Below are 27,197 nucleotides of genomic sequence, written 5' to 3'. Positions count from 1 at the left end.
CATATAAAAATACAAAAAGTTAATTAGAATCTGGCATTTTTCTCCTGCAGTGAATTGATGCCTTGTCTACCCAAAGAAGGAATTTTTGCTGTTGATACCATGCTCAAGAAGGGAAGTGCACAAAATACAGATGGTGCAATATGGCAATGGCGTGATGACCGAGGTCTGTGGCATCCATACAACCGAATCGATAGTCGCATAATAGAGGTATAATATTTTAGTATGTGGTATCAGCAAAGGGGGAGGGATGAGAAAGAGTGGGTTGAAATGGATGGGATGTAAATAGTGAGACTGCCATATCTTTATTGTTCTTCCATAGTAGCCAGGTGGTTCTACAAAACTGGCAAGCCTTAGATTTTGGCTGGATTTTACAGCAAACAAACAAAAGCTGTCAGTATTTATTGAAGAGTAAATAGCTTAGCTTCAAGTAACTGACTCTGAACTAGAATTTTTATTCTTTTGGATCTTTTTGTTGGAAAATTTTAAAGGATGCCTCCCTTGCCTGCCAAGTTCATTAATTTAAAGCAAACTTTCCCATGTATATGTGGACCCCTCTACCTAATTTGACAGAATGAAGTATTTTTAATTGACGGTCTCTGGTTCTAATGCAGGCATAATTCTGATGCTGGAAATTAGAATTGTAAGCAATTAACATTTCAGTGCATTAAACTTTGAGAGCGTAAAGTAACTATTTATCTGTACAGTTAAGGAAATGTATACTATTTTGATCACAAAACCTGTATGGAGAGCTACTATTCACAATAAGTTCCATTGCATTAACTCATTAGTCTGCTTAAGAATGATTTGCTGGCACTAGTTAGTGACAAGTGGCTGTAATTTCAAGAGTATGTTCTAAAATTCAAGTTGGGAGGGGATAATACAATTTTATCAGCTGTTAATAAAAACCCCTATCATTTGGTCTAACATTGAGTTGATTATAACCCTTCACTATTTTGTCTTTAAATGTTCAGAACACTTGCGGATGTTGATTTGTTGGTATATCAGTTTCCCAAGCAGCATTTGAAAATCTTGAAATTTTGAAGATTTTCTTTTAAAAAAATGTCATTTGAAACCTTTCACAATTCTGTTTCAAACTACCTGCTTTGCAGCCCATTTATCACAGAAAACCACATGGGACTAAAATGGCAATACTCAAATTGTTTCCTAGAAATTGGCTGTTACTAGCAAGCATTGGGAATTATTGATCTGTTTCTTTGTGATTTTAAAAAGTAACTATAGAAATGAAACAAAGCGGTGTAAGTTAAGTGCTAAATTTGAATTTTAAATAGTGTTTTTTTTTTAAGCGTATCTCAGCTCTTAAATACTGCATTTGCCCCCGGAAGCAAAAGGCAAGTTTAGGCAAGTAAATATACCTCACCAAAGTGAAAATTTTGTATTAACAGAAGTTTTTGAGAATTTTGGGAAATAGAAAGCCTTCAACATTGAAATTCTCCTGAAGTGTAGTTGCTCTATTTTAAGACATGAGTCATGCAATTTGTGCATTTGAGTACCTATAAACAGCAATATAGTAAAGGCCATAATTTGAATTAAATGAATCTGGGAGAAAACCGTTTCCGAGGGTACCTCATAGCTCCTTGCCAAAATAGTGCCAGAGGATTGTTTCCAAAGCTTTTTCCAACTGTCCTTGTAACAGTCTCGCTGTACAATACTGGAGTGTTCAGATTTTTGTGCTCATTTATCGATTGAAACTTGAACCTCATAACATAATGAAGTTGAGATTGCCATCATTTGAGCTCAAAGTACACTGCAGAAGCTGTGGTCAAATCAAAATGTACAAAAAAGCTGAATGAACTCAGCAGGTCGGATGCTGCCCGACCTGCTGAGTTCATCCATCTTTTTTGTACGTCATCATTTGAGCTGCAGCTTGTCTTTTCGTCATTTGTTGTCACTAAATTATAGGTGGTGTAAGATTCCAATTAACTTTGATATTCTTTAGTATAATGTCTAGAACTATAGAATTTTGTCACCATGCTGTGATTCATATGGGATGCCACAGTAATGTATTGGTTAGCGCAACACTGTTACAGCTTGGGGCATCAGAGTTCAGAATTCTATTCCGACATCATCTGTAAGGTATGTTTACCACATGGAATATGGAAGCTTTCTCCAGGTGCTCCAGTTTCTTCCCACAGTCCAAAAACATAACAGTGCATAGATTGGTCACTAAATTGTCCTGTGATTAGGTTAAATTGGCAATTCATGGGTGGCATGGTTTAAAGGGTTGATTCTGTGCATATCTCAAAACAAATATGCATTTAATATATCAGACTTGAAACACAGCGTATCTTTATATGCACAGGCATGTATATTCTAGTGGGTAGGTGTAGGAAGTAGTGAAGCTGAAATGTCTCAGTTGTAAGTATTGACCAAAGTACCTTGGACACACTGGCAAGCATTCAGATCTTAGGTCTGCAGTAATCTTTTTTGTATGCTTTGACAGTCTGTTCACATTGTTCACAGGCAGCCCATCAAGTGGGTGAGGATGAAATAAGCTTGTCAACATTGGGTCGAGTTTATACTATTGACTTTAACTCTATGCAGCAGATCAATGAGGACACTGGGACAGCCCGTGCTATTCAGAGAAAACCCAATCCATTGGCCAACACAAATACAGGTAAGTACTGCCTTGTGAATTAACTTATTTAAGTTACTTAAGGATGTAATTTAAGGTTTTGAAAGTGCACTTGCACTAACTCGAATATTTTAGTATCTAAAAATTCTTTGGCACATGATCTAGTTAAAAGTTTAAGAAACAATGTCAATGTATATAACACTCTCCTGGAATTCTGAGCAGTACATAGTGCCTTTATAAGACTCCGAGTGAGCCTTAAATCTGCAGTGAATAGTAAATAGCTTGTATCAGTTTTCACCAAGGAGCGAGGACATTGAGAGCAGTGGGAGGCTTCCTAATGTGCTAAAGCATCTTGAGGTCGATAGGATGCTATTGGGTCTTCTGAAGAGTATCAAAGTAGATGTCTCACATTTTTGAAAGAGGTGGGAGAGGTTGCTGAGGCCTTGATAAAGATTTTTGTATCCTCACTGGTGACAGTTGAGGACTAGGAGGACTGAAGAATTGCCAGTGTGTTTCATTTGTTCAAGAAAGGGAATAGGAATAATCCAGAACATTATATAGGCCATTGAGCCTCCTATCAGTGGTAGGAAAGCTATTGGAAGGGATTCTTAGGGATAGAGTTAGTGTGTTTGGGAATAACATGGCCAGATAAGGGACAGTCAGCATGACTCTGAGGAGGCCAGGTCTTGCAGACTCTTTTTTTGAGGAGGTGAGGGTTGAGAAGTAGACTTGCACACAGATTTTCAGGCACTTGACAAGACTAATCCAGGTTAAACGTGTGGTATCCACAGTGACTTTGTATATTGGAATTGGAGTTTGCTTGCCCATAGAAGAAAGAATTATAGGTTATTTGACCTGATTTCAGTGATTGGAAAGACTATGAATGAGACTTCAGGGTACTTGGAGGCACATGATAAAATAGGCTAAAGTCAGCATGGTTTCCTCGAGAGGGGTTCCCAACTTTGCTAGGACCTGGACCAATACCATTAAGCAAGGAGTCTGGGAACTGCCTACCTTAAGGGGAAATCTTGCCCTACGAATACCAGGCAGGGTAAATAAAGGAAAGTCATTGGATGTTGTTTTTTTGGATTTTCAGGAGGCCTTGGACTAGGTGCCACACAAAGCTGCTTTACAAGATGAGTGCCCAGTCTTCTGTACTAGCATGGATAGAAGATTGGCTGACTGGCAGGAGGCAGGGTGGAAATGAAGGGAATTTTTTTAGTTGGCTGTTGTGCATAGTGGTGTGCCACAGGGTTTCATGTTGGGACCGTTTCTTTTCACGTTATATGTCAATTATTTCTGGGGTTTTTTTTGGCAAAATTTGTGGACAAATTCCAGTGGATGGTGAATCTGGAATTTAGTGCCAGATACCTCGGCAGGCCAAGCCATTGGGTATATTTTTACGGTAGAGGCTAATAGTTCTTAATTAGTGTCAAAGGTTACAGGAGAAGGCAAAAGAATGGGGTTGAAGGGTAATGAATCAGCCATGATTGAATGGTGGAGCAGACTCAATGGGCTGAATGGCCCAATTTAGCTCCTATGTATTATGGTTTAATGTAAGAAGGCTAGTAGTGGAAGGGTTTTATTCTGGCTAGGAGTGCATGAGTAATGATTTGCAGAGGTTGATGCTGGGGTTTCTGTTTCTATACAAGTTACATGAATGAAAATGGGGATGGGTGAGTATATTAGTGGAATTGTGGACAGTGTTATAGGGCTGTTGAAGGTTATAGCAGCATATCGATCAGTTACAGGTATTGGCAGAGAAATAGCAATAGAATTTCATCCAAGTTATTGTAAGGTAGTGCATTTGGGGAGATCAAATGTAAGGGGGGAAAGCCTGAAGTTAATGACAGGATCTCCAGCGGCATTAATGTACACAGCACAAAATGGTGGAGATGTGTGGCATGCATGGAAAAGAGTAAAGAGTCGATGGTAAAAAGTTATGGAAAACTTGCCTTCATTGTGCATTGAACATGAGAGTCAGGAACTTTTACAACAGCTTTATAAAAGTTTTGATTAGGCTGCCCTTGGAATATTGTGTGCCATTTTATTTATCGAGATGCAGCATGGACAGGTCCTCCGAGCCCTGCAAGCTGCTCCGCCCAGTAATCCCTGATTTAATTCAAGCCTAATCACGGGACAGTTTGCGATGACCAGTTAACCTACCAATTAGTACGTCTTTGGATTGTGGGAGGAAACTAGAGCACCTAGGGGAAACCCACATGGTTATGGGAAGAACGTTAATACTCCTTGCAGACAGTGGCAGGAATTGAACCCAGGTTGCTGGCACTGTAAAGTGTGTGCAAACATGAAGGTACTCTGGTGCCCCAATTTTGATTGCCACGTCGCAGGAAGGATATGGAGGCTTTGGAAAGGGTGCAGAAGAGATTCCACCCAGTGCTAGCAGAATCAAAGTATGTGCTATAAGGAAAGGTTGGACAAATTTGGGTTGGGCTGGTGGGCAATCTTATGAAATTATTAGATTGAGAGGCACAGTCAGAATCTTTTTCCTGTGGTAGAAATGCTAGCAGCGGAGGGGTTTGTGGAAGTGGCTATTAGGAAAGGCACATTAATATGGAGGGATAATGGATTATGTACAGGCAAAATTTTTAGTTTAGTTCTGCATCATGTTTGGTACAGACATTGTGAGCTGAAGGCTTCATCCTGTGCTGTTCAATGTACAAGGTTACGATTAGAGGTCATGGTTGATAATTTACTCTAGTATTTGGTTAAACTAGCGATTTTTGTTCTGTTTCAGAAACCTTGTAGGCTGTTGATCTAGGGCTAGCTGAGAAAAAATTTAACAAATAATGAAATTGCTCACCAAAAGAAGGCCATGTTTTCAGTTGGGTCTCTGTAGGCCCTTTGTAAGAGTTGTTTGTCCTAATTTGCAGTCTTCCCTCCTTCCAACTTCGTAAAAATTTTCATATTTAAGAATTTATCCTATTTTCCCTTTGAAGGTTTTGACTGCAGTGTATGCAATAGGTAATGCAATTCAAATTCCAAACACTTATTAGAAAGTAGGAAGTTTTCTTCTTTGGATCATTTCTGATTAAACCCTTAAACCATTAGGGGGAAAAATGTCTCTAAATCCTCCAAAGGTATCTTCTGAAATTAGACCAGATATTTAACATGTAATTGCTATCCTTCATACTTGGGATCATTTTTGTAGATTGCTTTATCCTCAAAATATTGCATTTCTTAAAAATAAAAAAAAAATTGGTGCCGAGAATTAATGGTCATAATGCTTCAAACAGGTTGGTGCTTGATGTAGAATTTTCTATAAATGAATAATTTCCTTGCAGGAATGGAAAGTGAGCAAATGGTTTAATCTGATTAGCACCTTTCCAAATGTACTGCACTACTGAAATTAGTTATAAGTTTGATTTCCACCCGTGTTTTAGTAGTCTCAATATTTGTATGAGGAAATGGGAAAGCCCTTGCATTAAGGATTTATTAATTTGTTTTATTTTATCTTTTTTTTAAAGCTATCTGTCTTTAGTGTTCTTCCATATTGTAATTTGAGGCTTTCTGGAACAACACTTCTGCCCTTTCATACATCAATAGCCTGGTTGTTATACAGTCCAGAGCAAGAACAAGAAGTTTTCTTCAGTAATAACTTGCAACTTCTACAGCTTTATTAGATAAATTCAATAAAATGCTTTGGCAGAGATTTCTAGAGATTCATGTTTTGTACTGGGACATTCTTAGAGACCCCTGATGCTCCTTTGGATTTATACAACTTGCATTTAACTGTGCATAATAAGCTTCTGATGTGTGCAGGCAGAAAGATTAGGTTTAATTAAGCTAAGTCATTAGTTTAATTTGCACAGCATCGCAGGCTCAAGGGACCTGTTCCTTTGTACCTCCATGTATGTTGTTAAATCTCCAACTCTGGATTTAAACTATGTAGTTGATTGAGGCAGATATGTCATGCCAACCTATTTTGTGCATGTAACTAAGAGACACTTGATTCTGGAAAAGGTTGCTATCTTACCTTCATCCTTTGCCACTGAATAGAACTTGCCAGAATTCTGCAAAGTAACTGAACTATTTTGAATCTTGATGCAAATATGGGAGCTGCTGGAGTAACAGTCTGATATTTGACTTTCATTGTGCAGGTGGTCACTCTGAAACCAGGAAGGATGATGCACGTGCTCAACTAATGAGGGAGGATCCAGACCTGGCTAAATGCTTTATAAAGACATTATTTGGTGTGTTGTATGAAGTGTATAGTTCATCAGCTGGACCTGCTGTCAGACACAAGTGCCTTAGAGCAATTCTTAGAATAATTTATTTTGCTGATGCTGAACTTCTAAAGGACGTTCTAAAAAATCATGCTGTTTCCAGGTAAGTATTAACTGTAGACAGTTTTGAACTTCGCTATAATGTACACAACTTTTCTTTTGAACATTCGGAATTGAATATTGAACATTTGTGAAAAGACTAAGTATAACCTACTGTTGAGTTTTATCCATTTTATAAAAAGAGGGCCAGTAATCAGAGATATAATTCCAATTTAATGGGCAAAATAAGCAGAGGTAACATGACCTAGGGGATAAGCAAGGAACAATTTATATACAAGTCAAATGGTGCTGTACTGGAGACATTCTATATCTGAAATAGAAGCTGTGTTGGAAACCCTTATCAGATAAAGCAGTATCTGTGGACAGAAACATTAAATGTATTCAGTATCCTTCATCAGAGGCAGTGGAGTTGCTGAAGTGGGCCAATACTTAATGATTTCACAAATCTGAAAATTAGCATCCTTTGCAAAAAGAATAATGCCATTTTGTTTGGCTGTATTCGTGTGTGGTTGAGTGACAATTAAACTTGAACTATAAAAACTGGCATGATGGTGCTTGAATGTAGCTATTTCTTAATCTCAAAGTAACTGCTGATGATGTTTATTTCCTCTTCCTCCCTCTCCCCTCCACCATATCCCACCACCAAAACCCAACAGCCACATCGCTTCCATGCTATCAAGTCAAGATTTCAAGATCGTAGTAGGAGCACTTCAGATGGCAGAGATTTTAATGCAGAAATTACCGGATATTTTCAGTGTTTATTTCAGAAGAGAAGGTTCAGGATTTTTTTATTGCATCTTGTGGGCTTTATTCATGGGACTAATTAGAGTAATGATCTTATTATTCTCGGGTTAAGCACTGTTACTCTTTTCTGTAATTAAAATATGCAATTTTGAGTGAAATATAAAATAGCTTTTGCATTTTGGTCACAGGTGTAATGCATCAAGTGAAAAATTTAGCAGAGTCTGAGACCCTATTGACCAGCCCTCCAAAGGCATGCAGTAGTGGGATTGCAAGTCTGGGCACAACGGCTACAATTAGCACAGCCACAGCTGCAAGCAATACCATTCCTGATCTCGGATCCCCCAGCTTCCAAAGTATGGATGACTCTTTGGATTTGAGCCCCCAGGGGTAAGTTTGAAGTTTCTGCTTTCAAGTAGCAAAACATTCTTGCATTCCAATCAAGTTGGAACTTAATTGGTTCACATAGATTAATGATACTTGATATTAAGTAGGTGAACTTAACAGGTTCCGCCTATTTTTAAAACCCTTCAATTTTGTTCTAAGCTTATTGAAAGCAACACATGGTGTGGAGCTTACACTGAGTTGCTACTGGTTGAATCCTCATTGTTTCTGTGTTCCATACTTTAAACAATCGATCCACAACAGGAAAGGTTTAGTATACGACTCTGACGGGCATCATGTAAATCTGAAGTGCAATTAATTATTAACAGAAACACATGCTGCAAAACATCACCAGGTATTAAATTTTACTAAAGCTAATTGAGAAAATATTACAAGCCACTAATAAAACCTGTATGTTAAGGTTCTATTTTGTATCTCAAGACTACCTAACATTGTTTTTGATAAATAACAAACTTATTCCGATCAGCGATGTGGGAGGTTAGAAACATCAGGATTTAATTTTAATTTGTAGAAATAGACTAACATAAGCTAACAAATAGGTGCACACACACATTCATCCTTAGATTCACATGTATGGTCAACACTCTTTGCTGTGCAAATGACAGGCACATTCTTTAAGGAAAATGGATTCTGTGTACTATATTTAAACTTTTAAGGGTGGCACAAGGTTCACCAGTTAATGTTTTTGGTGGAAATGCTCTAAACGCCAGCCCAGACTCCATGTACGTTGAGTAAACAACAGTGCACTGCAGATGCTGTGGTCCCGATGCTGCCCGACCTGCTGATTTCATCCAGCTTTTTTGTACGTCCATGTACATTGACTTGCATTCCCAATGTTCAAAGTACATTTATTGTCAAAGTATGTATACAGGCTTGAGATCAATCTTCTTGCAGACACCCACAAAAACAAAGGAACAAAATAGAACCTATTTTAAAAAAAACTCAAGGCCATCAAACAGCCAATGTGTGAAATAACAGTTTATGCAAACAGTGAAAAGTAGACAAATAACAATAACCAGAGTCAGCTCAGCACTGAAGCGTTCTGATCAAATTGCAGTCTAAAGCAGTAAACAAAAACGCAAGAAATATGAACTGCATAGTTAAAAGTGAGGCCACAACTGTGGCCACAACGGGGCAACAACCACACCTAAACCCCGCCTAAGACATCTGTACATTCTGCCTGCCAGCAGACAGTACTGAACACCTATTTTCCCTTTTTCATCCTCAACAATTTTAATCATACTTGGTGCTTTAATTGGAGCAGAGTAATGGAGCCAGCTACAGGTTTTTCCGCCATTTGGTACTGTGTACAACCCATCATGCCCATAGTTACATTTAACTGTAGTGAACCCCCCGGAAGACTGCAGAAGTGCCAGATCACTTAGTCCACCCAAAGGTGCATTCTTAAAAGGGAATTGTAGGCTGCAATCGCCCGCTGGTCAGAAGCAGTATGTTTAGGAGAAGAGTATCCAATAGTTTTGTGATCTGTCTGCAAGATGTCACCTTTGGTCACTGGTGCCATCTTGCTGGCATTCTGTTTAACCAGTGAAGGCAAAGAGGAATATATTACTGCTTTTGGAGTCAGTGTATTAGCAGCTATAAGACAATAGACAGTAGGTGCAGGAGTAGGCCATTTGGCCCTTCTAGCCAGCACCGTCATTCACTGTGATCATGGCTGATCGTACACAATCAGTACCCCGTTCCTGCCCCCTCTCCATATCCCTTGACCCCGCTATCTATAAGAGCTCTATCGAACTCTCTCTTGAATGCATCCAGAGACTTGGTCTCCACTGCCTTCTGGGGCAGAGCATTCCACATATCCACCACTCCCTGGGTGAAAAAGTTTTCCAGCATCTCTGTTCTGAATGGCCTACCCCTTATTCTTAAACTGTGGCCTCTAGTTCTGAAATCACCCATCAGCTGGAACATGCTTCCTGCTTCCAGTGTGTCCAATTCCTTAATAATCTATGTTTCAATCAGATCCCTCTCATCCTTCTAAATTCCTGTGTATACAAGCCCAGTTGCTCCAATCTTTCAACATATGAAAGTCCTGCCATTCCGGGAATTAACCTTGTGAACCTACGCTGCACTCCCTCAATAGCAAGAATGTCCTTCCTCAAATTTGGAGACCAAAACTGCACACAGTACTCCAGGTGGGGTCTCACCAGGGCCCTGTACAGCTGCAGAAGGACCTCTTTACTCCTGTACTTAATTCCCCTTGTTATAAAGGCCAGCATGCTATTAGCTTTCTTCACTGCCTGCTGTACCTGCATGCTTGCTTTCGTTGACTGATGTACAAGAACACCTAGATCTCATTGTACTTCCCCTTTTCCTAACTTGACTCCATTTAGATAGTAATCCGCCTTCCTGTTCTTGCCACCAAAGTGGCTAACCTCACATTTCTCCACATTAAACTGCATCTACCATACATTTGCCCACTCACCCAACCTGTCCAAGTCGCCCTGCATTCTCATAACATCCTCCTGACATTTCACACTGCCACCCAGCTTTGTGTCATCGGCAAATTTGCTAATGTTACTTTTAATCCCTTCATCTAAATCATTAATGTATATTGTAAACAACTGCGGCCTCAGCTCCGAACCTTGCGGTACCCCACTGGTCACCGCCTGCCATTCCGAAAGGGACCCATTAATCACTACTTTGTTTCCTGTCAGCCAGCCAATTTTCAATAAGACATAACTACTTTCTTTAATACTGGCAAAGACACTAAGCAAACAAGTGCGTCGGTATCTTGGCAAGCACCACGGAAGCTATTAACTGACAATTTGCTTCATTGCACTTGTAGTGGTTTACTGTGATATTTTTCTGTTAAAAAATGCTCAATTTGCCTAGTGATTGTAAATGACATTTGATTCTTTCAGAAATGCATTGGAATTTTTGGGAATGCTGCCAGGGCCACTTACAGGAATTTTTTTTTCCCTTTGCAGACGATTAAGTGATGTCTTAAAGAGGAAAAGATTGCCAAAACGTGTAACCAGGAGGACAAAGTATTCACCTCCAAGAGATGATGATAAAATAGACAATCAAGGTATGTTTCTCAGAATGCTGTGGTCTAATTATGAAAATGGCAATTTTATTTTGCTGTTACAGGTTGAGTACTCCTTATCCAAAATGCAAGAGGCTCAATTTTTTTTTAGCACTAACATAATGTCACAAACGGAAAACTCCACAGGGTGCTGGGAAGGTTCCCAGATGATTCACAGGTCTCTGTGTACCACAGACAGTTCTGAGAAGTGACCTCATAGGTAATGTACAAAAGTTAATGAAAAATGGTGCATAAAATGAAAAATGAACATCTCAATCGTGTATTGTCAGAGTGAGTGCATGGTGCTTAATGTTGTGATGATCATAAAACTAGCAAAGATCCATAATGGTGAACTAAAAATTAAAAGCAATTGTGAATATTCAACAGGCTGGCTGCAAAAGTTTAAGGAAAGGCACTGCATTAATTTTTTTTTAAATCTGTTGATCACAAAGCTGTAGAGAAATTTGCCAAGATCACTAATGAAAATCTCACCAGAAAAAGTCTACAATGCTGATTGTTCTTGTACCCTAAATTAAACTAAGCAAATTCTGTACAAATACAGTAATGTAACTTTTTCATCAAAACACTGCTTCATGGGTGGAGACTGAAAGGCTGCCTTTGTTGCTCATTAGATGATTTGGGTGTTCTGCTGTTATCCTGCACATTATGTTTTCATGATATTAATGCTATATAATTTTTACTGTTAAATATGTATGTGATGAACAGTAAGACAAAGACTGCTTACTGGTAACACAAATTAAGAGTTGGAAATGATGGCGATCCTTGGCTATAATTAAATATTCCAAACTCTGAAACTCCTCTGGTTCCAAGCACTTTGGTTAAGTGTACTCACCTGTACTGTGTACATAGTAACAAATATGGGGGTAAGCAATTCAGAATTGGGTTTAATATCACCAGCATATGTTGTGAGATTTGTTAACTTTGCAGCAGCAGTACAATGCAATACATAATATAGGAACACATGATAATATAATATACATGACAATTTTGAAGTAAGTGACTGGTTTGGAAGTTAGAGCCAAGGATTCTGTATTCTACTTTTGTAAATAGCACTTGCACTTGTATTTGTGGGATGAACAAATGTGAAGTATTCAGAACTGAAATCATTTTGATGTTTATCCATTTAAAATGGTGCATAATTTTGCTTTCTACAATACATTTTCTAACTTGTCCACTTAACCAATCTACCTTTTCATTTTCCCACCCAGCTTTGTCATCAAATATTTCAAGAAATCATTATTTATTAATGAAGTAGATGAGGACCTACAGAATGCCAATAATTTGCTAATATGCAAATAATGAATTTATTACCTTATTGCCCTTTAAACGATCCACAAAATGTTACTGCCAAACTTGCTAAGTGTTAGTACTATCCCATTTTTGATATTATAGCATTTTTGTATAACATGTTACTAAATACAACTTGAAAATCCAAACTGCATTGATTGCCTCTGTTCCATTCTGAAGTCCCAAGGTTTGTCATAAGACAAGAGCAGAATTAGACCATTCAGCCCATTGAATCTGCTCTGCCATTCCATCATGGCTGATCCCGGACTCCAAGTCATGTTTTGTTTATTTACATTGATTTTTTTGTACTTAATTTTTGGCACTGCACAAGTCATTAATACTGGATTCTTGCATTTTCCTGACAGTTGACCAGTGTATAATATACATGAAAGATAGTAACTATATCGGTGACTGTTTTGCAAACTGTTTAAAGGTGTATGTGAAAGTCAGTTTGTTAAATTCTAGCCAATCGTATAATTTTTAATTCCAAAGACAAGACTTGTAACTTTGGTTTGTGCATGAGTTTTTTTTGTCCTAGTACGGGTGGATTATGACTGGGTTGGGTTTATGAACTTGTTTATGTACTTCAGGGTATGCTGCAGGCTTACCGTCTTTGGGTAAGATATGAAAGCTGTATTAAAATTTATTTTAATCAGATCAAATAAGATTATTTTACACCAGATCACAATGGACTGTTGAAATGCTGGATATCGGTAGCAGTTTTGGTTGTACTTAGGCAGATATTAAAATTGGGCTGCAATGTTGTTGAGAGCGCTGCATAATTTCATAACTTCACTAATTCATCTTTGAAGAGAAGTTTGAACTTTAGAAAATATCTCTATGTGGAATCTTGTGAATCTTACTACCTTTTTACCAGCTTCTGTTTTTCTTACAGCAAAGAGCCCCACAGCTGCCCAGTCTCCCAAATCTTCTTTCCTTGCAAGTTTAAATCCAAAAACATGGGGAAGGTTAAGTACACAGTCAAATAGCAACAATGCTGAACCAGCACGTACTGCCGGAGTAAGTGGCATTGCACGAGTCACCTCAAAGGACACCATGTCAAACAACAGGTATTACTCTAAGAAATGTGCAGAAAACTTTACCTTTGTATCAGATTGTATAGAGTTAAGCATTTTAGTTCTTTTAAGTTTGCTTTTTTTGGAAGTTTGCTCAACAGTACTGTTATTGGCCAATTTAATTTGTATGGCATTAAGTTTATTAAAGTGAATGATGTGTATTACTTGGGTTCCAGTCTGTAGTTACACTATGTGCATAATTGATAACTAGATGTTTAGTATATACTCCAGGTAATAGCTGTATTGATAGCTGTGAAATTTGCTTTCGAGCACAGTGTAGTTTCCTAAACCAGTGCCTCTTTTTTAATTCCCCAATTATTTAATGTTATTTGCTGTCCGAAATCAGTATTTCAAAACTGAGCTTATCAATTGTATCTGAAATTTGTTTTGTCTGCAGTACAGAGCAAAGACATAAAATTCACTATAAATCACATAGTGCAAAAAAAGATACTTGTTCATGCAACATGCAGAAAAATGAAGGTGGAGGGGAAAAAGTCATGGAGTATGAGTATTCAGCTCCTGGATTTCATCCTTGATGGTAGTATCAAGAAGAGGCTATGTCCCAAATGCTGAGTATCCTTAGTGATAGATGTGAGCTTCTTGATGCATTGCCTCTTAATGTTCTCAATGGTGGGGGAAGTTATATCTGTGAATTGCTGAGTTGACAACCCACTGCAGCTTACAATGATCCTGTGCATTGTGCCTCCATACCAGGTTGAGATGTAGCCTGTCAGAATAATCTATGTGGCATTGCTGTAGAAACTTGCAAGAGTCTCTGATGACATACCCACCTTTATGGTTGTATCATTGTGCTGGTCCTAGGATGGATTCTGAGACGTTGACACCCGTGAACTTGATGCTGCTTGTCCTTTCCACAGCTGACCCTCAATGACTGTTGTGTTCTCCTGACTTTTGTTTCTGTCAATTTTAGTGTTGCATGAGCACTGTACATAAGTCCATGTACTGGATCTTGTAAGAATATTCAGGTGTTATTTATTACTGTAGCTTCTAAGGCAAATTTTATTCAGGGGAAGTAAAGATGAAGCTATGTGACATTTTATTTTGTTGATTGGTACCTTGCAGATTTTCCATTTGTATTTTGAACAAACACTTGCCTTTCAGAGAGAAGATAAAGGTGTGGATAAAGGAACAAGCCCATAAATTTGTTGACCGTTACTTCACCTCAGAGAATGTGGATGCAAGTAATCCAGCACTGAATGTACTTCAGAGACTTTGCTCTGCCACTGAACAACTAAGTTTGCAGGTGTGAATCAAATTTTTTTTGAAAACCACTAAATAATAATTTAGATTATGGATTGTAAAATCTCCTTTAACTGGGCATCTATTACTGCAGTTTAAACTTCTAATTAACTAGATGAGATGAAGATGGGTAGGAAAGTTGTAAAGAGGACACAAGACTACAGAGAGATTGATATTTTGAGTGAATGGGCAAAGGTCTTGCATATAGATCATAATCGGGGGTGTAACTTTTATTTCATTAAAATAAAAAGTAAGCATATTTTTAAAAAAGAGTGCAGAGCTCTGAAACGGAGGGTTCTGGATGCCATAGAAGTGATTTCCAAAAGGCTTTTATGCAGATTTGGCTAGTAATAGGAAAACATAATTAGAAAATGAATGTAAGAATGGAGAGGTCATGCTTGGTTTTTGAGGCTTGTATCTACAGGGCTACAAGAAATTTAGAAATAGAGGTTAATCACTTTATTTATAAGCCTCCCAAATGTTGGTAGGAATTTGCGTATTTGAAATCAAATGGATGTAGGATTTAAAAGGTTGTAATAGGTGATAACTTCCATAATATTGGCTATAAGTGCCTTGCTTCTGAGGGATCAGATGGAGGCAGGATTTGTAAAGTGTGTCCAAGAAAGTTCTCTGCAGCAATATGCAGATATCCCTACTTGAGAAAAGAATGCGCTCAACTTCTGCTCAGGGAAAAATGCTGGGCAAGTGGATCACCTGCCAGTGCAGAAGCACTTTGAGCCAGTAAACATAATTCAAAATTCTCTGAAGATTATTGGACTGGCCCTAAATTGGGGAAGGCTAATCTCACTGGCATTAGACAGGAACTTTCAAAGTTGATTTGTGGGTAAAGGGATGTCTGGCAAGTGGGAAGTTATTAAAAGTGAGACAAAAAGAGTTCAGGGACAACGTGTATTTGTTGAAGGGAATGATGGCAAAATTGGGGAACCTTGGCTGATGAGAGATATTAAGGAGATCTGATCAGGATAAAGGAGAGTTTGTATGTGTGGTATAGGCAGCTGGGATCAAGCAAGTCCCTTAAGAGTATGCAATGTTGGTATACACTTACAGAAATTTGGAGGGAAAAGGGACTACAAAACTTTCTGATAAAAATCCTGGGAGTTCCTTTTAAGTAAACTACAAATAAAAGGATTGCTAGCGACAGTGGGTTTCCTTGAGGATTAATGTGGAAATCTATACGTGCAGCCATGGGAAATGGACCAGTTCTTAAGTGAATACCTCATCTGTATTTTCTGTAGAGAAGGACATGCAAGCTATTGAGTCAATGCAGGCAGAATTTGTAAAGTCAGTATCCTGAAATGCATAAACATGGATAAATCCCCAAGGCCTGATGAGGTGTATTCTAGGGTATTATGGTTAGCAGGATGGGGGGGGGGGGGGGGGAGGAAGTTAAGACTGCCAGGGTCCTTGCAGGGCTTTGTAACAGTGGTCACCACTGGTGAAGTACCTGAAGGTTGAAAGCTAGCTAATATAAAGTAGTGTAGCATAGGTTTTCTAGGGAACTGCAGTCTGGTGATCCTTGCATCAGTGGTGGGAGTTTGGCATTCTGAGATGTATTTGGAAAGACGAGGACTGATTGAGATTATGTAATAAAGGTTAGTGGGGAGTAGTGTCCCATGAACTTGTGTTTCTTTTGAAGAGATCACCAAAGGACTTGAGGGCAGGGCAGAAAATGTCAAGTGAACTAAAAGGTTTTTGACAAATGGTTTGCCTGTCTTCAGTGGCTGAAACATTGAATACAATACTATTAAATACAGTTAGGCCATGGTACAGATGTCTAAAATTGGATGCTTAAGGTAAAGGAAAAGATTTTTTAAAAGTGGATCTGAAGGAGTACATTTTTCATTGGTTTCTCGAATGAGCTGCCAGAGGAAGTGGTCGTGGCAGGAACAGTAGCAATGTTTAATTGGCATCTGGGCAGGCTGTTGAATGAGTTAAGCATAAAAAGATATGAAATTAATTTAGCAAGTGGTATTAGTATAGACAGACATGACTGGTTAGCATAGATAAGGTGCTATATTGTAAAAAGGTTAGAACACATGGAATCTAGGGAGAGTTCACCAAATGGATACAAAATTGGCTTTTTGGAGTGAGTCAGTTTTTTCTTCTGATTTTCTGGTGAATGGTGGTGTGCCACAGAGATTGGTACTCGGTCCTCTCATATACATTAATAATTTGAAGGAGCATTTGGGTAGCATGATTAGTAAACTTGCTAATGATGCTGAAGTTCATAGAGTGGACAGTGAATAAAGTTGCTTAAGTTTATAGGGTATTGGGGAAAGTGGGCAAAGAAATGGCAGATGGAATTTAGCTCAGACAAGTGCAAAATGCATTTTTGGAAGTTAAACCAGGACAAAACATGCAAAGCAATTGGCAGGGCTCTGGGAAGTGTTAATCAACAGAGACATGGGGACTTGTACCTGGCACCCTAAAAGTGCATCCTAGGTAAATGGTATGGTGAAGGAGACATTGAATTTGGACTTCCTCTTACAATGCTATAAAATGGTTGGTAGGCCATGGTAGATGTGTCTAAAACTAGAGGTTTAAGGTGAAGGAAAGAATTAGAAAGAATCTGGGAAGTAAAATTTTTATTGTTTGATATTTAGAATGAGCTGACAGAGGAAGAGGTTGAAGCAAGAATAGTAGCAACATTTAGTCAGCATCTGACGTGGCATGAAGGAAATTAGTTCAGGCAAATGAGATTAGCATAGATGGGCATGATGGCGAGCATAAACATGGTGGGGTGAAAGCGTGTTTATATGCTGTAGAACTTCAGGAGTCAGAGGCAAGTTAATTGAAACACAAGATGCAAAGATTTTGCCAGAGTGAATGTGAAGAAAATAATACTCTTGGGGAATTGGAATGAGTGGTTATGTGCTGATCTAGTACTGGGGGTCTGTGGTTAAACATTAAAGCTAAGTTTTCTAAGGATTGTGAATCTCTTGAATAAAATTTATTTTGTAAGTGGGTGCTTGAAATATTTTTTTAGAAAAGCAAATGCTGGAAACGCTCAAGCAGGTCTGGTCACATCAGTGGGAAGAGAAGGCTGGAGATGCTTCATCAGTACATTTTGATGAGAAACATTGCAATTTTGTGTGAGCTGCCTGAGAACAAATGGATTGCAGGGATTTGTTATAGTGAATGAACTTGAGGCAAAAGTGTTTATTTTGAAGCACTTGAAGTTGTTTGAAGTTGCCAATCAGATTGCATCACTTAGTCATTATCTATTCTGTTAGTAGATTCCTCTCTCCCCCCTCCGCCCCCAGAACTAGAAACATTGGAGTAGAAAAAAGCTTCTGTTAGAAATGCGCTGTAGTGTTTATTACTTGCCTCTTGGGGATCAAGTGGACTTTTAATTTTGCAATTCTGCTGAAAGATAGCATTTCCATTTTATACAAACAGTCCAATAATATCTTCATATGGTCTCTTTAATCACCATCACAGTCTTTCTGCTCCTACAGGAGCTGCACCCAACCCCTTATACAGGTTATCTCTGTGCAGATTGTCCTTTGTTCCAGACTTAAATTCGGTACACTGAAGCTGACTGCCATACAACTTGTAGGTTCTATGATGAATGTCCTTCAAAATGACAAAGCAGAGTTGATTAAAAAATTAAATAGAAGTTTGAGTAACTTAATGTCTTGGGATAGGTAATGGGTTTCAATTGCAAAAGGTTTCGCCCAACCATATTAGACTGTTGCTTATGATCTGATTTCTGCAAAGACTGTTTCAGTTTGTGTATTTCAATGCCGATTCCATTTCTCTTAAAATCTACCTGGTTCATATAATTCTAAATGTCTACAGTGCTTTAAGTTTCATCTTAAAAGTGTAACATTAGACCTCACTCCCCAGTTACTTCCTTGACTTGTTAATCAGGCCTCTGCTCTATCTACCCACCTATTTCCATTGAGCTTCATTTGTCCAATGCTGTGCATGATGCATGTACTACATGTTTCACCTTTGCCTTTGATCAAGTCTAAAGCTGGAACTTTGATCTTGTGTCACATAATATTCATTTTAAGACTGATTATTTCTTAATGAAAGCACATTGAGGTTGTCTAAGAATTAGGTAAATCATGAATATTTGTAAAATGTGTGCTAGAATAGCATTTGTGCTAAATTTTTGAAGCAGTTTTGTTATAATTGGTATCCTAGTGTTTTATCCTTTCTCTTCTCTTCTCCCCCCCCCCCCCCCCCCCCAATAAAAGGTGGATGGAGGAATTGAGTGCCTTTTTGAAATTCGCTCAATAGTCTCGGAGTCTGATGTGTCATCCTTTGAAATTCAGCACAGTGGTTTTGTAAAGCAGTTACTGTTGTATTTGACGTCTAAAAGTGACAAAGACCTGGTGAACCGACATGTCAGATTGAAAAGGTTTCTTCACGTATTCTATGGTTGTCCTGTAAGTGGTAACTCTGATTACATACATTTATTTTTTCCCTCTTGACAAATCTTGCCAATCTGATAACTAGTAACTCCAGATCTAGTTCTGTGAGATCATCAAACTGATCTCAAAAAACACTGCAATGAAAAATTAAAGTGCATATATTTAAATTTCAGAAAGGTTAAAATTCTTTATGAACTATCTTGACATCAATTAATATTAATCAAAAACTTAGTAAACAATTTTGAACCTGAAACACCCAAATGTCTTGCGATACGTGGGGAGCAATTGCCACAAAAATTAGAACAGGTTTTAAATAAGAAAAGGGCTCCAAGAGCATTCAATGGTAAATAGGTATGGGTAGTCATGAGTCAGAGCAGGTGCAGTAGAAGTGCACATTCTGCTTACCACTTATCATATTCTTCAGTTGATTATTGCTCAAGGAAACACATAGTTGGAGTACTGTACATCTTGAAGTTCAGTAGTCATATTATAACCTGTGATTGTATATTCTAAAGAAAGATGCTGTTTTTTGGGTGATTGATCAAAGTTGGAAATTGCCCTTTCATCCCTGCATTTCCTATAATAATGACCCATGACATTGATTTTATTAAAAGTTGTTTTCTCCTTACTTTACGGATTTGCGCCCATTAGAATATTTGGCAATGCCTTTTGACCTTGAAGATTAATTTGTTCAACCAAACTAACCATTGCAGAAGTAGGGCAGGGGTTAGAAATTCTCACATCTCATTCCAGCTAGTTAGTTACCTATGCCTAGAATTCAATATAATAGTTTTCACTATTCTATTGGATGATTAGAATTGCAATGATATTGGAAGGTCCGCAGCATTCAGGTCCAACAACTTACTGAAGCAAGGCCCATGCCACCAAAACCTATTAACTTCTCTGGCAGTTTGACTATCTACAGGATAGAGTACAGCATATTACTGTGATAGCACTTCTCCCTTTTAACCTCTAACCAGTAATATTGTGCTTATTCTTCAATGTTAATCTTCATGTTGCATGTCTTACTTTGATGTATCTTGTTCATTGTTGCTGGATCGAAGTCCTAGATTCACTGGTTAAGATGTCATTGGAGTGCTGCAGAGAAGTAAAACTAAATTATTCTTCATGTCAAAGCAATTGGTGTCTCAGCTTTTAAGGGAGATTATAAGTAACAATATTTTTCTCGTAGATTATCTTGCCTCCAACTAGGTAAATTAGCTGTCAATTTAATGTCATTTATTCAGGTACATCCACAAATTAGCCACCAGAAGCAGTATTTCCAATGAGCACTCATCCAATTATTTTCTGCCTCAGCTCTCCTAAATTCTGCCCCTACCAAATGAAATAAAATGAGACGTAGTTTTAAAAACTATTGGCTTCAAGAGGAAGTCAATATCTTTATTAATTGCTAAATCCTGGTAACTTTTTCCGGGGCACTTCACTTTAATTTGCTCTTCTGTGATGTTATCTTGTGTAAGCAATTGTATGGCAAATTTTGCTGATAAGAGGAGAAAAAAGTCATGATTTGGTGAGGGTTTTGTTGATTTGTCTTTGGCCAATAATGTGAGGAGTAAGAGGATCAGAGGGGAAAAGAGGAATTTTTTTCCAACAGATCATTTGAATCGCCAACATGAGGCTATGGACCAAGTGCTAGTAAATGGGATTTTTCATTTGGAGGCATTGGCATAGTAGGCCAAGAAGCCTGTTTTTGTGCTGCTTGATACTGATTCTGAACATTGAGATGTTTCAAACTTGGTGTATTAATTGCAGAATAGATCTAAATATAGATACAAAGCCATTGTTAATAGTCATGTTGTCTGCACTATTATAAACCTGTGATGTTGCCAATGCAGAAAATATATTTGCCTATAATAGACTTTTAAAAAAAATTATTCAACTGATTATTTCTTTTGTTGGAAGCTAGCTTATAATGTAACATGTTTAATCGCTCTCTGACATTAAAGGGTATAAATTGTGCACACAGATTGAAAGCTCATTTTCTAAGTGGCATCTCTGATGTAGGTCTGTTAATCAGATCTATCTCAGAGGTTTTGAAAGAGAAATTCTGCTGACCTAGCCAATATTTGCAGAATGCCTTGTGTTGAATTAAGCTTCAGTGTCATTTGCCCTTACACTTTTAAAGTAAAGAGGAAGAAAAAAAAATCAATTTTCCAAACCTGGATGAATAGAGATAATTCTCAGGATTGCTATGTATTTTGTCTCTTTGCAGCCTCCAGGAGATGAACCTCTTGGTAGACTTGAACCACTTGGAAACGGGCCATTGCTGGCATTGGTGCACAAAATGAACAATTGTCTGAGTCAGATGGAGCAGTTTCCAGTGAAAGTGCATGATTTCCCAAGTGGTAATGGAACAGGAAGCAGGTATGAATAATAAATGGAAGTATCAAAAATTTAAAGGTGTGGAACCTTCATTTTTTACTCTGTGCCCTTGCTATCTCCACCAACCTGCAGGCAATCTAAAAGAAAGCCAGCCATTGTTGAGAAACATTTACAATCTTTAAGGTTAATATCCCTGGATTACAGCAATTTAAGTTCATGATTCAGATTTTAGAGATTGATCTTTGAATGTGGTTTGATTTAACTTAATCATGAAAGTCCTATGACTGGGTTATGTGGGTTTTGCTGGGGTGTTCGGCATATTGTGGTGTTCTATACCAACTTAAAAATGAACTAAATCTGAACTTTATTTAGCTCCAAGCTAAAATGGCAACCTGTTGCTATAAGTTTTAATGAAATGGGAAGCTATTTCCCCTATTAATTCCACACTAGCTCTCACAGCAACAATCTTACTGGCTTTATTTCCTTGTACTCTTGCTGTTTGTCAGATGGTGGTGTAGCAGCATCAGGCTTCAAGGTGAAGGGTCCCAGGTTCAAACCCGTCCTGCTGCCTGCCCACTTTCCATTCGTGCTGGGTTGATCATCAAGCTAGCAACTTGTCCTCGTTATATAAAAAAAACAGACAAACTGTCAGGAAGTGGCAAAGAAAATGCCACCCAATGCACCACAATTTGTGAAAAGGAACAACTCTTGCTATATATTCTTTATTGTAGGCCAATCAATATTTATTTTTTTGATTTATTTTGGCAGTAACCTATATTTACGAGTGATTTACGGAAGTCAACTTGCTAGTTGTGAGGTAGAACCAGAGGAAACACAAGCAGTCACACCAAAATGCAAATTTTGCACAATGTCAACATGCTGCACTTGAAGAGCTTCTCTTGGAGTTCAAAAACTTAACTAATATTTGGAGCTTAAGTCAATGTTACATGTTTGGGTAGATGATGTCATTGTTACCCATTTTAACTTCTAATTGTCCTAGGCTAAACTAGCCTTCAGTTAGAAACACCTGAGATTTTGTAAATAATACTGGAATCCAGAGCAACACATAGTACTGGAGGAATTAAGCAGATCAGATAGCATATATAAAAGGGGATCAATAGTTGGCGTTTTGGGCTGAGACCCATTATCGGGTTTCAGCTGGCCTTCAATTATTTGGAACTTTTGAGACTGGAATATATAATTAGCATCGGGTAATATAGTGATGGTTTTTGAAATAATGTAAGCTTTTAATTTCAGACTCTGTCCTGCATTGCTCATGTACATGTTAACATTCTACCTCTCCTTTGCATTTAACCTGTTAGACTTGCATAAATCTTTCCTAATCTTTGGGGGTGGAGGGTGGTGGTGTAATAGTTTTAGTTGCTTGTGTAGCTCTGGAAGTTAGTTTTCCTTTTCCATGACAATGTATTTTCATTTGATTCTTTTTCTTTCATCAGGGGATCACAGGCTCTGAAATTCTTCAATACACATCAATTGAAATGTCAGTTACAGAGACATCCAGACAGTACCAATGTCAAGCAGTGGAAGGGTGGTCCAGTAAAGATTGATCCATTGGCTTTAGTACAGGCCATTGAGCGTTATCTTGTTGTCAGAGGTAATGGCTGTTTGATATGAGTTAAGCAGTAAAATTTTCTTTCATTTATGTTGTGATATTGGCAATAATGTTCAAATCGTACCTTGAATTAAAAATCTACTGTATTTTGTCAAACAATCAAGGCTTTGTCTAAATTACACCAACCTGGATATTTCACTTAAATTGGCTTAACTGTCTGGGACAAATTAATTTTATTTGAAAAGATTGAAATATCATTAATTGGTCTCAATGTTTTGATGCCACCTTTTTTAAACCTTAATTTAAGATAGTTTATCTTTCCTCAGTACACAGGTGTAAAGAATCAATTTTCCATTATCCAATTGACCTGGCTTAACAAAATTAACTCTTAAGAGTCCTCAATTAAAATAGCAACTCTAAAAAGCTAAACTAGAATTGAGGTTGTCTGATAAGTTTTATTTTGTCAGGGTGCAGCTTAGAAGCTGAAGGAAATGAATTCACTATTGAGAAATGTATGTTTTCAATCAGCCAGCTGATTTGTGGCTTTGCTAAAAATCTGAGTACAGACCACATCTATTGTAGATGAAAAGCAAAAAACACCAACACTCCTGTCGACTATATGCTGGAAGTGGATAAAAGTGAGCTGGATTGACTTTAAAGGAAGAATGAAGCCCAGTGGCTTGTTATGAGGGAAACAATGTCACTAGTATAGATAGTAATCTGCCTATAAAACATCAGGAATACTTCACAAAAGTAGATCAAGCATTCCATTTCAAATTTTGATTTTATTTTGCTCAAATATTAACCATCATCTTGCAAAGAGAAGAATGTTAGAAAAACAAATCTTAATGTTTGAAGACAAAACAGATTGAAGAAACAGAAGAAAAAAAATGATTGCACATTGTTTAAAGCAAGGGTAGAGGAAAGATGAGGGAAAATTGCCAATGCTTCAAAATTTTGCTTGTGTACTGAAGAATGACCAAAAAAATCCTATTAAATGTGATATCAAAGTAGGTTAATCTAGGCCCATTTAGTCTTGGGGTTCACAGACATCTTGGTTATTGGTAGGAGGTGCATGGCATAAAAAAGGTTGGAACCTTCATTAGTCTGTCATTTCTTATGACATTTATGTCTCAAAGGGTGTGTGTGTGTGTATATATAGATATATGTAGATAAAATTTCCCAGCATGGACTTTGGAATGGATAATTTTGACAAATCACAATTTTTTTCCAGGCAACAACAACCATTATGGTTGAGGCATATATTGTGAATGGGATTCAAAACTCTTAAGCAACCATGGAAGTGCCTTTGAAATTAGTGTTGGGATGCCAAATTTGATTGTAAATGGTCAGAGAACATTATTCAAGCCAAATATTAAAAAACTGTGGTTGATAAACAGTCAAAAACATTTCAATTAAGAAATAGTATCTTTAGCTTAAAAGAATAGTAGGTACTATGGAACTAGAGTGCCGTATTCATTTTGAAAATACACGTTCAATGGAAATTAATGTCGTGCAAAGAAAAAATCTCTGCCACCTTAATGAGATGTGAAGTTCAGTTGATGAATGCATAGAGGAATGAAAAAGAATAGAAGGTAAGTAAATATTTAGGACTGTTGGTTCCTGTGCTTTTTTTTTGCACTATAGTGGTCATGATTTTTAATTGCATTTGTGTTCTCTTGTGCTGGTCTGAAATTCTGAAGCTAATGTTGACATTTTTCTGATTCAAGGGTATGGAAGAATACGTGAGGAAGATGAAGATAGTGATGATGATGGCTCAGATGATGAAATTGATGAGTCATTGGTGAGTTTCTCTTAGCTGGATCTTACAGAAGTGTTTATCATTGTCAACTTCTATTAAAACTAATGATTAACTGTCAAATGTTCACTTAGAAAATCAGCTTGTTTGCTTTAGAAAATATGATAATTTTCTATCTACAAATTACAACTTGATCACAATATAAAATTTTCTCCTTTTATAAAAGGAGAGAAGCACTCAACCAATATCCAAAAGGAGCCATCAAATGCTTAAATTTATATTGTGTGTCCATCTGAGTATATCCATCCACATTTCTATGTATTGCTTTTCACTGCAAATTCAAACACCATCCAAGCTTTGGAGAATGTTACACCATTATATAACATTTACTTTTGCTATGATTATTTTCTACAGTTGAATAATTCCGTGTGATTTATTAAGGATTGACTTTTATTTAGTCTCAAATGACTGAATAGATTGGGAACAAGCTGTTCTCTTATTCCTTATTCTTGTTCCTGGTTTTTTTTTTAAGCTATTACCTCGTACTGGAATGTGATGAATAATGATTGATAATTTGTTAAACAGTCTACCCTTGCAAAGTCTTAGAGCAGGAAGTTAAAATTCAGGAACTTGAGTTATGCTTGAAGAGGCATGCAGTTTGGACATTTAATTCATGTTGAAATTATATCCATTATAAATCATCCTTTATATTAAGCTGAGCAGGAATAGGTCACACATCCTGTTCTCCCACAGCCATGACCATCGCTATCTGTACCCAGGTATTAATATGGTATTATTCAAAGTACTAAAATCTAGAATACTCTGGATATCACCATATGGGGGGAGGGGGGATGGATGGAAGAGAATTTTCTCAAATCTCTACCCTAATCCTCTGGTTGTAAACACCACTTTCTTTGATGCCCACCATTTCTTCGATCCACGCTGCTAATCTTGTTTAAGTGTACATTTAATGCCAGAAATGTATACAAAATACATCCTGAAATGTTTTTTCTTCACAACTATCCAAGAAAACAGAAGTGCCCTAAAGAATGACAATTAAATGCTAGAACCCCAAAGTCCACCCAGCTCCCCCCACCAGCAAAAAAAAAGCATTGGCACCAGCCACTTAGCACTCAAGTGTGCAGCAAAAGCAACAGCAAAGACAGACTTACAGTACCCAAAGGCGATGTGTTCACTGGATATTTGACATACCACAGGTTCTCTCTCTTTCCACCCCCCCCCCCCCCCCCCCCACCAATAAGGGAGAAAGATCTCTCTGTTTCACAGTGAGAGGGGAGACGTAACAAACAACTCGCTAGTTTATGATGTTAAAAGTCCATTGTGTCGCTTTTTCCGAGCTCTGTGCCCAAAGATTTCAGGTCTCTGGGCACACAGCCAAAGATCTTCCAGCTCCCAACGACTCACTGGTCCAAGACACTGACCTTCAATCTACCGGTCTCCAGAGCCCCAAGATCCTTAGCCTCCAAAGGTGAGTTGAACTCTTAGGCCATGCCCGTAGCATGTCAGATAACAGCCAGTCGTAAAACCCTGAGAGCGGGTCCCATTCCTGCTAAGAACTGAAGTCAGTTTAACTGCGGGTCAGTGTCTTCAAAAGAAGCCTGAAAGGAAAAAATAGGTATTAAAGATGAAATAGAACTGTTTCCGAAGATGCAAACAAAGGAGTCGCTGTTTAGCGCCATCTTGACTAAGCTCTTGTCTATATTCATCAAGTTGCCGCCTGCCAACCCCTCACCTCCATTGAACTATTTCAGCTCCAAAATAATACAAAACTGGCCCTTCCAGTCACTGGTAGCTGAAATTCCTCCAGGTAATGTATTGATCAATTCTATAAAAATTTTGCATTATATTTAGTGTCCCAAACTACTGAATGCTGCTTTACCACCTTACCCACCTGTTTGTTTCTGCCTTCAGGGATTTTTGGACATGTACTGTACACACAGGTGTCTCTGTTCCTCCATACTTCCTAGGGTTTTTCCATTTGATATTTGAATTCGGGTTTTATTTGTTATAGTGTTATTGATCATCTGTTTTCAGGATTAAATTTCATTTGCCATTTTTCCAATTTAATGTTGATCTGTTGCCAATGATGACACTCATCAATAGTTCAATTTAATTATTAGAGAATGTATACAGTACACATCCTGAAATTCTTGTTCTACATAGACATCCATGAAAACAAATGTCCCCAAAAGAATAAGTGACAGTAAAACCTTAGAACCCCAAAGCCCCCCTTCCATGCACAAGCAGCAGCAAAGCAACAACCCTCCACTCCCCCAGCTCCGCAAAAAAAAAACCCAGCATCCACCAAGTAGGCAATTGGAAAGCCCCCAAGAAAGTCCATGAACTGCAGTATAACAAAAAC

General features: G+C 37.9%; 1 protein-coding gene across 8 annotated transcripts in view; it reads left to right on the top strand.

The window, feature by feature from the left end:
* Positions 1-27,197, top strand: part of trip12 (thyroid hormone receptor interactor 12) — a 134,232-nt gene that overhangs the window by 73,212 nt on the left and 33,823 nt on the right. For 7 of the 8 annotated variants that reach the window (XM_059994041.1, XM_059994077.1, XM_059994033.1 and 4 more), the window contains 12 exons: positions 51-207; positions 2,482-2,635; positions 6,715-6,943; positions 7,557-7,675; positions 7,833-8,031; positions 10,995-11,095; positions 13,296-13,470; positions 14,599-14,740; positions 18,963-19,154; positions 21,373-21,524; positions 22,940-23,097; positions 24,786-24,859. In XM_059994041.1, coding sequence (XP_059850024.1) covers positions 51-207; positions 2,482-2,635; positions 6,715-6,943; positions 7,557-7,675; positions 7,833-8,031; positions 10,995-11,095; positions 13,296-13,470; positions 14,599-14,740; positions 18,963-19,154; positions 21,373-21,524; positions 22,940-23,097; positions 24,786-24,859 — 1,852 coding nt within the window. The remainder of the gene's footprint in view (positions 1-50; positions 208-2,481; positions 2,636-6,714; positions 6,944-7,556; positions 7,676-7,832; positions 8,032-10,994; positions 11,096-13,295; positions 13,471-14,598; positions 14,741-18,962; positions 19,155-21,372; positions 21,525-22,939; positions 23,098-24,785; positions 24,860-27,197) is intronic. The other variant, XM_059994095.1, reaches the window with a different exon arrangement.

This window comes from Hypanus sabinus, chromosome 2, assembly GCF_030144855.1.
Source record: "Hypanus sabinus isolate sHypSab1 chromosome 2, sHypSab1.hap1, whole genome shotgun sequence".
Classification (NCBI taxonomy): Eukaryota; Metazoa; Chordata; class Chondrichthyes; order Myliobatiformes; family Dasyatidae; genus Hypanus; species Hypanus sabinus.
Note: the sequence above shows the minus strand (reverse complement) of the source record. Positions and strands in the feature narration are given on the sequence as shown.